At 29.9% G+C, this 14279-nt stretch overlaps 1 protein-coding gene across 1 annotated transcript; it reads right to left on the bottom strand.

Annotated features, from left to right (window-relative positions):
• Positions 1-430: 430 nt before the first annotated feature.
• LOC114724071 (F-box/kelch-repeat protein At1g55270) lies at positions 431-4132 on the bottom strand. Its single transcript, XM_028910386.1, has 2 exons — positions 3664-4132; positions 431-2511 (listed from the first exon to the last, which is right to left on the bottom strand). The coding sequence occupies exons 1-2, from the start codon at positions 3688-3690 to the stop codon at positions 1252-1254; spliced, it is 1287 nt and encodes a 428-aa protein (XP_028766219.1). The 5' UTR covers positions 3691-4132; the 3' UTR covers positions 431-1251.
• Between the last annotated feature and the right edge of the window lie 10147 nt (positions 4133-14279).

Genomic DNA, 14279 nt, shown 5'->3' with positions numbered 1-14279 from the left:
TGTAATTTTAGCTCATGAAATTTGATTTCATTTTGACTATACTCCTTAAAATTTAATTTCGTTTTGATCCACTTAAAGACTTTTGGTCCCTCAAAATTTTGTTTAAGACCCAAAATAAAAAATGAAATCAAATTTTAGGAACTGAAAAAAATACTAACCCTACATGAAATTAAGACATTTCTTTTGGTATCTGATACAATAACATATTTATAAATTATGACTATGATTATAAATAAATACAACCACAAAATCTACAGTTACAACGAAATTTCAATTCTCTAATACATTTTCTTTTATTTTCTTCAGTATGATACCACAACTTTTTTTTTCACGCGACTCTGCTGCACTCAAAAACAACAACACAACCGTCAAAAGAAAATTTAGAAACAATAAACCAAACACCAAATAGTTATCATACTAATGAGTAAACTTTTGATATAATATATCTCTAATCAACATCATATTCATGCCATTCATTCTTGAAAGTGCAGAACTATACAAAGCTTAAAACTTTCCAAATGGTAAACCATGGGTTACACATGATCAATCTTTTCTTCCTCGAGCAATAATAGTACCTACAAAACTCATAAACGTTTACAACTGCGCACAACTATATAGGCATTTTGAATATACTAGTTCTCAACAAACCCAGAAGTGAAGGGCTTGATCTTTAAACACAGAAGGAGCCACATGAATAGTTGTGCACACTTGTAAATGTAAAAGTTGGGTAAGTGTTGATCTGCTCTAATTACTCATGAAAGATGTTCCTCACATCATCACAACATATGACAACTCAATTCTTAACATGTAAATTGTAACTACCTATCAATATCTGTAGCACTGTGATTACTAAGACAAATTTGAATCCTCTGAAGTACTTTTATAAGATGTAGTAATAGAGAAAGATAGAAAGAAAGTAGTGGGTTCCGCTTCTGTCTGTGAGTCCACGTACGCAGAGGTGGGACCCACCATTCTCTTCTAATCTCTAGTGAAGTACTTCAAATTACTAAGACAAATGATCTATGTGAGTAGATCCCCTCCAATGATACTAGGGATAAAAGCGAAGCAAGAGAGCCGTAGGAACATAACCTCCTGATCAGCCGGTCTCACTCTTATCTTCATTTCCCAAATCACTGGAAGAGATTTGAGTCTCATAAGCTATGTATCATCTCTCACAATGAGCATGATCCCTAGGGTGTGAAGCAAGTCATAGTTGACATTCACTGTTGATTCTTCGACACTATACAAACCCTAAGCTTGAAGAACCTGACAGTGCACTATGTGACTTTTGAGTCGGTTTCGGCCAGCAAGACTAGACAAGAGATTTGTTACAAAAGACTTGAACTGTCCCTTTCCTGCAATAGTTTCCCACAAGTGTTCAGCTGATGATCCTCTCAAATCTTCAAATTTGGAAACATCAACCAGAGAAATGCTCATATTGTTCCTGATGATACAAAGCTTGCCGTTGAGGGGGACAAGAGCAGCTGCCTCCATAGCCCGTGAGTTCCCCAAATGTATTTTACTGTCAATATGCTTGCTCCATGAATCAGACACCTCATCATAAACCCTAAGTTTGCAGCCATCCTTGCAGTCTAAAGCATAGAGCTGTCCGTTAAGGGCAGTACTTGGGTTCCTCCAGCCAGTGACCATTCCGTCAAAAACAGGGCACCAGCTATCAGACTCTGGCTGGTAGACCTCACTCAGAACCTGCCGATGAGAACCAAGTCCCTTCAGGTACCACTTCCCCTCATACACAACTCCTATGAAAGGAACCATCGCGGTACTCATATCTGAGATAAAAGACCACCGATTCTTGTTGGGGTCATAAACTTCGGCTGATCGCAATGACCGGTGTACTCCTTCATTCTCCCCACCAGCCACATACAAACAATTATTTATGACACATGAGCCAAAAAAGTGTCGCCTGCGAAGCATATCTGGAGCACGGTGCCATTTATTGGTCCTAGCACTATAAAAGATGACACGTCTCATGGATCCCTTGTGTGGATCCTTGCCACCAAACAAGTATAAGTGACAGCCACTGAGAACAGCACAACCAAAACCAAGAGCTTCAGAATATTCCTTGGGAATGGGAGGGAGGGGTTGCCATAGTTGGTATACAGGATCAAAAGCATGCCATGAGATTTTGCCATCTCGATCTCTCTTAATGACATATATCCATTCTTCTGCAATTCCAAGACTCTTTCGGAGTGAGTAAAAGAAGTTACCAGCCAGGAGACGGTACCATCTTCGGCAGACTAATCGGAGTTTGCGGTGTTCCACCCTTGGAACCCGAATTAGGCAAGCAATGGCAAGATCATCAGGGAGTCCAGGAAGTAAAGGGGATTGATTACGGCTTCTGTCACCACGTGATGGCTTGCTTCTAGTTGGGTGAATGGATGGTTTAATGTCAGGCTGAAGGCAGAGCTTCGTTCCAGGGACATACTTCTTTGCTCCAGCAACAGTTTTTAAGCCCGTATCTACCCTGCATAAACATGCTGTTGTATCAACCTGCACAATCAGATGTGAAAGAAACTTCTTTTAGCTACTTTCTCAACGAAAAACTGAAATCAACTTGAACACTTTATTTTCTAATGGAATATATGACATCAACATGAGATATCATCAGCATCTCAGCATGAAATACAAACAATTCTGAGACGCAGCAGTTAGAGCACTTTATATACTTATAACTGGATGATCTAAAGGCGGAAGCAATATCACAGATTTAGACACAAATCAGCTAGATGAAAATTACGAGAAAATTTGACCAACATGGGTTTAATCATAATCAGGCATTTGAGGAGGTTCTTATGTAATGGTACCTGCATCAATCACATGTAAATAGAATATGGTCACAGTATACCCAGATCTAAAGCTTAAAACTCGCTGGGCCATCTTAGTAGCCCAATCTATCTTAATCCCTCCTATTTTTCACTTGTGTCCAATAATCCCAATAATTGGGGATGCCAAAATAATCACTTATCGTTGGGATGGAACTTGGCATGTGGCTATCATAATTTTTCATAGTCCCGATAATTTCTCACAGATTACTACATATTCAAACATCTCATGAATAACATTCCAGGTGCTTGTGAAATTAAGATTCCCACGTACTAAACAGTACCTGAAAGTGAAAAGCCACAAGAGATCTCATGTAACTGTGATTTAGGCATAGGGATTACGCAAAAGATTGTCTCATTCTCAACACCCTATTTAGACATTGAGGCAGCTCCCTAATATCATCATCTGGCATTAGACAACTGTTCATAGCAACATCATTCCTAAAATTCTAGGCAACGAAGATAAAGTGTAGGGGAAGCTCAGTAAAATATCTAAAGGCAACATCTACAAGGTAACAGAAGAAATTCCAATTAATAATGGCAGTCAAGGATCTTCAAGCATTGACCCCAGAAGTCTTCCTCCCATCCCCGCAAACTCTTTTATAAATTAAAAACGATAAATTAGGGCAAAATTCCAACCATAATGATCACGAAGCATCAAGAGGGACACACTTAACCAGACTTGAAGTCCCATCAGCTCCGAAGAAACGACAGTAAAAGGCATCAGAACCACAAAACCGAGCATCAACACCTCAACCAAAGAAGATATTAGATATAAATACGAAAGAGAAACTCTAAGAAGAACGATTAACCAAATTACCAGAGGAGGTTGAAGAACTCTGTCCATCTTCTGCGCCCCAGTGCTTCCCAGACGAACGTATTAAAGTCTCACTTCCAAAATCAAGTAATATGCCGCCCAAACACCATGCTCAGAGCGAATTTCCAGAGAACCAAGTTCCAGACATAACCGAACTTTCTTAGCTCGCTTTTATAACAAAATAAAAAGTTGATATTTCAAAAGCGTAAATTCGAATTATGTCCCTGAAAGAAGATTTCCCGATCTCTTCAAATGCGTGGGCAGGACGAGATAACCTCACAAGGAGCTGCGTCAAAAGGGCTTGACACAACGCAACCCAATTCCGAAAAGCAAAAATCCCCACAAAGAAATCTCAAGAGCCAGTGGCCATGAGGGAGAAATTGAAGACCCAGAAGCCTAAATCAAAGCAAGACAGTTCGAAATTGAGGAGCAAAACGAAGAAGCACAGAAAGACGTAAAGGGAACAAAAGCAAAGAAGGAAGACGCCATATGCGAGAGACCATTAAACTTAAGTGGAGTTTCGGGCCCATGAGCCAACGGCACAACCTACCAAGCACAAGAGCGTGTTGAAAGAAGAGAGAGAGAGAGAAAAAGCAAAGAAAGAAACCTAAACCATTAAAGGAGGAGAGAAGGAATGATGACACCTCGGTGGTTGCTGATTGGACAAAAGTAAGAACATTTCACAAGTTGGGTTGGAAGATAGCTCTTGTTTGTTTGCGTTTTCACTCTACAGGTACAGGATGACCTCCTAACCAAAAACTCTCATGTCTCGTGGATGCAGCTTCCCTCCTTAGCCTCATTCACTGATTGCTTCTCCCTTCAATGTCAAATACCACATTTATTATACATTAAATTAATTCAAACTATACTTAAAAAAAATGAAGAAAGGATATTTTGTTAACATTTGAAGTTTTAATGATATTAATTTTAAAAATTGAAAAACATACTTTATAAAATTAAAAAACTAAAACAAAATTTTATTTGAAATTAACAGATAAAAGATGCAGTTTTATGGTTTTACCTGTATTTTTTTCTCTTTTTGCCTTATCAACTACAATATTATCACTATTATATGAAAATTGTCATGTCAGACATATTAAAAAAATAACATAAAAGGTAATACTACCTCCGGTTCTAAATATAAAAGTTAGTTAACTAATTTGAGTAAATTAAGAAAACATGTTAAATTAGTTATTAGTAATAAATAGGTGTTGTCTTTCCTAAAATATCCTTACTAATCAAGTTTGTTAGTTAGTATTATTATTATTAAAAAGATTATCTTGAAAAAATAAATAAATATGAGAGAAAAAAATATATTGGAATCTTATATTTAAGACCGGAGGTAATATAGTTTATTAGCTATTAAAATATAATGTCTTACTTAAACGAATGCAAAATACAATAATATTTAAGTGGGAAAAAAATTTCAAACCATTAAAATTTTTAAAAGTAAATGTGCACCATATAAAAGTGCGTTACATCTATTTTGATTTGACTTCCACTCTCTTTCCGTTTATACTGCCTTTTCTCAAGACTCAATATCAACCTTTAAAATTTCTGGTCAAAAAAAAAAAATATCAACCTTTAAAAGAGGTTTATTTGTCTGCCAAAATTATTGATTCCGTAACCATGCTTTGAAAAAAAAAAAATCCCCTCATTTTTATATTTCTTTTCTGAAATTAGACAAAAATATAAGAATGACTAATTTCAAATTCAAATTATTACCCAGTCCCCTATTCCTTATTTCTTCTTTTTCATATACTATTTCTTCATTCCACTTCTGTTTGTTCTGGAAAAAATATATTTAATAAGCGTGTTAAGTGATTCTTAGAAAATAGTACTCCCTCCGTTCCTTATTATAAGAGACAAATAACTAAATTACGTTGATCAAAAAAACAGTTAAAATTAGTTGAGGACAATTAATGTGTAAAAAGTAAAGTATAATGTTTTTTCCAACAACACCCCTATTAATAAGGAGAGAGAGTATGAGAGAGAATAATTAAATTATTAAAAGAAAGAGAAGTGGAAGGGAGAGAGAATATGGGTTGGAGACAAAATAAATAGGGGTAAAATAGGAAATCAATACAAAAAATTAGAGACAACTTTTAAGTGTCTCTTATATATGGGAACATGCTATAAGCATCAAATGTCTCTTATAATAAGGAACGGAGGGAGTAATATGCATGAATAGAACAATAAGTGATTATCATATCTTGAATTTAATATATATATCTAATAACAAAATATTAAATGGCTATGACAATAATGCTATAAATATTATATAAATTATTTAATTTTTCATCATTTCTTCTTACTATCTCTTGTTCATTCTTACTAGTGATATATTTTAATATATTATCGATAATATTATAATATTCTATTAATGCAAAGTGATTGCTGACTGGCCAAGAAATTGACTCTGTTCACTTGCGTGTTTCCTATAGTATTGATTCATAGGCACAAATATGACTTTGGTTTTATGGAATTTATTGTTAATTGTCATTTTGTCAAAGCAAGTGTTGAAAGTACGAGTAGGAGAGTACACAGCAAAACAATAAGTTATAATTTGTTATGATCCTTTCTGATCTTAAATATAAAAATTAGTTTAAAAATTAGTTTTAATATTAAACGTAAAATCTCAATGTATGTTTTTTAAAAAAATTATAATTATTTTTTTAAAACTATCATTATGATTTGCTCATATTAAATGAGGTTTTTATCAATTGAGATAATTTTTGATAAAAATAACCAAAAAATATTTTTAAAAAATCAACACATACTTATTTACAAATAAATAATTAATTAAGTTGATTTTATAATTTGTATAAATTAGTTATCTAATTTCTTATTCTCAGCATTGAAAAGAGTATATTTTTCAAATAAACACAAATGACCGATTGAATATTGTGCCTTTCATTAATGCGTGTTCGTGGGGGGGGGGTGTATGGTCAAAAAAACTGAGTTGAATCAACACTTATCCAACGTAAGGGTTGGAATAGTGATGCCTAATTACTCTTGTTAGAAAATTTTGTTATTAACTACTAACATTAATTCAAAGTCAAATGTAATTATTGTGCTCCAATTATTAATCTAACACTTTGTTGAAATGTATTGGAATATTTATTTGAATAAATCATGGTAGTCAAAATATTCAATTTATGTATTTGGAAAAAAAATATTTATATCAAGTCCTTTATATCTATATGAAAAGTTTTCCAATCACAATCACAAATAGTCATGTATATTGTTTTTTTTTATACATGCTTATAGTTTAATAATAATATTTTTAAAACATGACATATAACCATCTGTAATTGAAAAATTTAATATAATAAATGCAAGTAACTTGTCATAAGTATTCGGTTGGGAAAGCACTTGATTTACAAGTCAATTTACGAAGTGAATGGACCACTTTATGACAATTAGATGTGTTATCACTTATCATTCCTAATGCATACTTGCATCTTGAATGTAAAAAGATTAAAGTATAAATTTGCTTCAAAAGTTTTCACTGATACGTGCTAAGCATCTGAAAGCTTTTTTAGACGCAAACTTGTCTCAAAAATTTAAAATTATGACAATATTATTCTCTACCATTAAAAAAACTAATGTTAATTATTAAAATAATAATCTTGACCGTTGATATTTTTTACAGCAGGGAGCATAAATTTGCACACACAAAAACTTTTAAGTGTCTAGCGCTTCTAATTGAAAACTTTCTAAACAAATTTGTATCTTAATCCAATGTAAAAATTAATTGAGAAATTTGTTTCAATTTTAAATATAAGATTCTAATTTTGTTCTCTAAATTTATAATTTCCCCAAACTATTTTTATTGATTGCATATATTAACAAAAAATTTTCATATAGGGTAATTTCAATTGCAAATGATTAGAGGGGGACATCTTAGGAAAATTAATAACAATTTTTTTTTATAAATAACTAACTAAACTATTTTTCTTAGTGTTCATAAATTAATTATCTAACTTTTATATTTAGTACCCGCATATTTTTTTTTAATGAAACATTCTTGAGCATATTGGTCCATGTTTTTAGGTATGCTTTGTGCCATTGTTGTGGTTTTAATTTATTACTTGTTTGACTTCAAACTTTTTCTCAAATAATATGGATGACAATGCCGTATAGTGTGGTTGGTTTTATATGGTGAAAATACATTTCATTATAATTATTATGAGCTGCATTTTCCTGAAAATAAGTTACATCCACATTTCACCTGTTTTTAGTAGCTGCATTGTTCAACACTTCTTACACCACTTGGAGCAATATTGTCTTTCAAATCAATTATATGGGTCCCCTGTACTTCACAAAATCTATAACAATAAATTGCTCAGAATTTATAAATATTCCTATTTATTCTAATACTATCTTTAGCCCCTTTTTTTAAATAAATATTTGCTACTTAATATAAAGGTGAATTAAAAATTATATTTAATTTTAAATATAAGATTTTAATTTATTTTATCTCTCAAATTTATATTTTTTTCAAGTATATCCTTATTGATTCTACATATTAAGAAAGTTCTTACCAAGAAATAATTTTGATGTATATAATTAAAGATGGTGGCTTGAGAAATCCAACACACATGTGTTACTAATAACCAATTGAACTAATTTTTTAATATTCATGAATTAATTATCTAACTCTTATAATAATGATCAAATATAGTATTATTATATATTAATGTTAATATAATGGTTAATATTTATTAGTGATGATTCTTCATTGAGGGATGTCTTAAAAAAATTTCTAATAAATTTGATTAAACACCTAAATTATATTCATGAATTTAATGGATTTTTTAATTGATGATGAGCCGTGATGTTAATAAGCAAGCCAAGTAGCTTATTCTATGATGGTTTTATTTTATTTTTTATTTTTTGATGAGATTTATGATGGTTTTATTTCTTCATATTCTTTGTTACTGATTGTATAAAATAATACCGATATCAAGCAACGTACTTTTAAAATATATAAAAAGCCAAGTAAATTTTTTTTTTGGCCAAACAACATCTTTCTCTGTATTTGATACAAGGAAAAACTGACCTTTCCAGCTCCATCACCATTAAGCAGACAATAAAATCACCTTTTCTTTTTTCAGAAAGAATATTACATATTATGAATATTATATTATTCACATACTTTTCAATCAAAATAATAAAAACAGTTCAAATATCAAAATAAAAATAAAAATAATTATAAAAAATTGCACGAAAGATTAAATTACTAATTTATTTAATGTAAACTATTTTTAGTAAGCAATTAGTTGATAAAATAATATGATGTCTTAAAGTATTTAATAATTCTTCACGCCCTAATTAAATTAATAATCATTATTTCCACTTACATGACGTAATGGATGGACCCACTCCGTCGCCTTCATGCAAAAAAGTTTGAGACAAATCGGCTTCATATACTTTTATAAACAGTTAAATAAAGTAGAAGAGAATGTATAAATAGTTTATTGAAAAAAAATAAAAACCCCTTTTATGGTTTGATCTCTAAAAGGTGTGAAATCAATGGATTCTTCAAAGCTAATAATTCCCCCGCACTGTTCTTGGCCTAGAATTACATATGTGGTCCTTATAAATTTAATTTTTGTATAATTTAAATATTTTATAAAGTAAGATTAATTTTTTGTTTACTGCTCTTACTACCATCCTCCCTAATAACTATTTTATAGATAACAAATAATTAGTTAAATTAAGTAAAAGTAATAAATAGATTAAAAATATTTTTTTGTTTCTAAATATGCACTTATAATAAATGATAAAAATGATAAAAAAAAAATTGTGTAGAGAAACGTAATAAAAGAGAGTATGGTAAATGAGAGAGACTCAATAATTAAAGGCAAGAATGGAAATAATACAGTAAATGTTAAAACAAACTTTAAATTAAAGTTTATAAAATAGACAGCATCCCTTCTTAAATTTGAAACTTATAAATAGATTAGAAGGAGTACATAAGAGAGAGATATATATAAATTCAATGTATTAAAATAACATAAAGTTAATTATGCTAATGAAATTAAATATTTACAAATTTTTATATACTGAAGAATTCATGCATGATAAGGACTTAATTATAATTTTTAAATATAAATATTAGATCATAGTAAAATAAATTTTCATGGGTCAAAAATACAATCTTTGTTAACATCAGTGTACACTCAGGACTAATAAGTTGAATCATAAAAAATGTCTCTAAAATTCTCTTAAAATTATATAATGTTATTCATAAAGTTTCAATAGATGTAGTTATTCTTAAGAAAATTATACTACATTTTTTTCACTTTTAAATTTAGGAAAGATTTAAGTTCTTAGTCTTAATACTTAATATACTTTTATTCAATCAAGTTAAAAAAAAGAAGAGTGAAGCTTAAAGTATCACTAATTACTATTATTAATATTAATGGCAAGAGATTGACATGCAATAAGTAATATAAAAAAAAATCACATGTGTTAATTGGATTGGAACCAAATATCTAAAATATGTGAGGCTAAGTGTATAAATTCTCCTTAATTTTTTTTCATGAAAATATAATCCATTGCTCAAAAAATTCAAATCACATAAAAGAATCAATTAAGATGTTAATTATCAAATGAATCAAATCTCAACAAATCCTCATCATAATGCAGTAGGTTTATACACTTGACCCTTTGGAGAGGACATGTGGATTATGAGTATTAACATACCTGACCACCTTGGCTGCTTGTTCTTGACTTTACCACATTTCATCAAATTATTAATTATGATATGTAAACTACAAGTTGCATCAGTCATGAGGCCTCAGGCTCAAGTATAATGCCAAAAATAATAAAATTGATATATATTATAATATATAAATTTATAATAAATAAAATTTTTGCAATGACAAACTGATTTTTTTAAAACTAAGTTAAATCCACATGGACCCACCTAGTTTACTTAAAATAGTGACTTTAAAATCAAATCTCTAATCTTGAGATTTCTTACGTGCCCTCTTGACACAACTACTTTGTCCATTTCATTTATACTTGCTTGATAAGTGGGGTGAGAACATGGTAGAATAATTAATTATTCAAACACTAATCATGTAAGCAAAAAGTTTGAAAATAATTATTAATAAATATTAAATTTATTTTTAAAATTTAATCTTTTTTAATTTTTAACTTTTTAAGTGCATAAATAACTATGCTTCTTAAATATGACAATAGATTAGCAAAAGTATATCTTTAATCCTTTAGCTTTACACAAGATCTCATTTTCTCACTTAATTGTATAAAATGAATTTTCAGTTTTTTTAATTCTCAAATTTACATGGTTAAAACAAATGCCAATATTGAAATTTTAAATATTGACAAAATCTTATCAAATGTTATTATATTAAATTTGATTTTTAAAATAGAAATAAATATTAGAAAAAATTATCATTTGAGATTAACAATGTCAGAATCAAAGAATTTTTTAAAATTAAAATATTTTTTTATAATTAATTAGAAACCAAATAGTGGTTTTTATTTTTTATTTTTCCCCTTACAATTCTGTGTGTACAAATGACGACATGAACAGCCAATGATCTGAGAGAATGTCGATTGAAGTCACTTTTCGTTTTTTTTTCCCCCAAAGGGAATGCATAACTCATGCATGGGCAGCATGGCGGCCCAAAATAATACTACTAGATCTCTAATATAAGACCTAGTTAACTAATTTAGAAAGACTAAAAAATTAGTTAAACTAGTTATTTATAATAAATAAATATTGTCTTTCTTGAAATATTTTTACTAATCATGTGTACTAGCTAAAACTATTTGTGATATAATATTTAACATATGCAACTGCTATAAGGATTACTTTGAAAAAATTTTGATATATATGAAAGACAAAGTAAATTAGAGTCTTGTATTTAAGATTAAATTAAAAGTCAAACTGACGATTATATTAAAAACTGGAAGTAGTATTGTCTATGACTTGTAAATAAGGTACGGTTTTATAAATTTTATATTTATACTGATAATTCTTTGATATTAATGATTGGATAAAACTTTTCCATTACGTAAAATTTGGGAAATGAATTTTATTGTCCAACATTTTTAAATAATTTTTTGTTTTAAATTTTATATTATATGAGCTGAGCTCAAGTACAATATATGAGAAATAAGTCATGCTTTTTAAGATTATAAGAACCTAGTCAAAACGGCCATTTTTTGTTTTAAATTGTAGTGACCATTTTTGTATTGATTTCTTTTTAAGTAATACTTTTTTTAATTTAATTGTAAGTTCCCTCTTAAAAGTGCTTATTGACCAACCCTATCAACATTTCATTCTTCCTTCCTTCCTTTTGCTTTGATCGTTTCTTTTGTTTTGTTGATTCCTTAAACTTATTTCTTTATATGTGGATATATTTTTCATTTAGGTTCTCCCAACTATTGATCTATAATTTTCTTTTCAAACAACATTTTAATTTTGTTGTAATTTGTCTCTCAAAAGTTCTTAATTATCAACCCACGAACTTGTATACTTTCACACAGTTAAGCCCTACTTCCAAAAATAAAATTAAAATATATTAATTTGATTATAAATAGAGCTGATAATATATAGGCTTACCCTGCCAACCTCCCATAAGGTGGTGGATTGAGTTGAAAAAAATAGATACTATTTTGATACGATTTTTTTCAACTTGTATCTACCAACCCCCAATCCATCACAGGCTAGCCCGAAGCCCTTTTTAAATTAATTTTTCTTACAAGCTTATTTTTATTTTAATAAGAAAAAGTTTTATAATTTTCATTTAATTTACATATAGCTTTTTATTTTATTAGAGACTTTGATTCTAAATTTGATTTCTTTTTTTTTAATTGTTTTACCATCTTTATACTAATAAAATAACTATTAACAATAAATTTTATGTTTATATTTCAACTTTTGAAAATAATTTAATTATATAATTATATGATAATCTAAGAAAAAGAGGAATTTGGTTTATAAAAATTTATACTTTAATTTAAAAAATTTTAAATATATGTGTAAAAAAATTTCTTTTAAAAAAATGGAGGTTGGAGGGCTCTCTTGACGGGGTGGGTTGGCCAAATGTAAACTCGTCAGGAGGTGGTGCTTCTAGAATTGGCTCTCGTAATCTTGAGCCCGAGGTGGGCAAGCCTGTAACTGATGGATCAACCCATTTTATCACCCCTAATTATAGATAATTTGACCATGATCTCACCGTCAGTCTAATCATGGAATTGTAAACCCATGCCTTAATCATTTCAATGGTTAATCCATATTCCAAAATATTACTTTTTATATTGTCTTGGGAAAAACAATTTACTAAAGATGGTAACATTAATATTGACATTGATGAACATCTTTTAATTTTCTTTCTTCATTTCTTCTTTGTTTTTCCTTTATTTATTTTTAGCCAAAAGATGTGGTTGGATTTGAAAGAAGCGCTTCTCCACCTTGGGGACTAGAGACATGCATATCAAAGGCCTTTATTTTCCAGTGGGCCTCAGATTCTCTTTTGCTTTTCTCTCATTAACCAAGTAAGGAAAAGCATATCTACTTGATAATAAAGCCATTCTCAACATTTATTGCATGAGTAAGATTTTTCATCTTCAATCAGAATTGTTCAATTAATGAACTTGAAATTATTGGTTGAGACAGAGATATTTTTTTATTTATTAAATGACATTTAGGTCTGTAATATTTCAACTAGGGCGGCATGGGGAAATTTATTACTCCCTCTGTTCCTTATTACTCCCTCCGTTCTTTATTATAAGAGACATTTGATGCTCATAGCATGTTCCTATATATAAGAGACACTTACAAGTTGTCTTTATTTTTTTGTGTTGATTTACTATTTTACCCATATTTATTATCTCCAACTCACACTCTCTCTCCCTCCCCCTTCTCTTTCTTTTAATAATTTAATTGTTCTCTCTCATACTCTCTCTCCTTATTAATGAGGGCATTTTTGGAAAAAAATTATACTTTTTACACATTAATTGTTCTTAACTAATTTTAACTGTTTTTTTGATCAACGTACTTCGGTTATTTGTCTCTTATAATAAGGAACGGAGGAAGTATAAGAGACAAATAACCAAATTACATTGATAAAAAAAACAGTTAAAATTAGTTGAGGACAATTAATATGTAAAAAGTATAATGTTTTTTCCAATAATGCCCCCATTAATAAGGAGAGAATATGAGAGAGAACAATTAAATTATTAAAAGAAAGAGAAGTGGGAGGGAGAGAGAGTATGAGTTGGAGACAAAATAAATAAGGGTAAAATAAGAAATCAATAAAAAAAATAAAGACAACTTTTGAGTGTCTCTTATATATGAGAATATACCATAAGCATCAAATGTTTCTTATAATAAAAAACGGAGGAAGTACTTGACATCCTAGTTCTTATGTCTCCTTTGTTTTTAAGGAGATTTTTATCAAAACTTGCTTCCACGTGGAATTGACTGGAATCACAATGAGAACTAATTTCTGTGTTCACGGAAGGATGACCACAAATGAGGGCAGAATTTTCTCCTGGAAAATGTGAGAAAGTGAGAGTGAATTGACAGAGAATGAAAGTTGAAAGTTTCAAGACGGTGAGATCCCTTTCAATTC

The sequence above is a fragment of the Neltuma alba genome, unplaced genomic scaffold (assembly GCF_004799145.2).
Source record: "Neltuma alba isolate B1F8T4 unplaced genomic scaffold, ASM479914v2 tig00000327_pilon, whole genome shotgun sequence".
Classification (NCBI taxonomy): domain Eukaryota; kingdom Viridiplantae; phylum Streptophyta; class Magnoliopsida; order Fabales; family Fabaceae; genus Neltuma; species Neltuma alba.
Note: the sequence above shows the minus strand (reverse complement) of the source record. Positions and strands in the feature narration are given on the sequence as shown.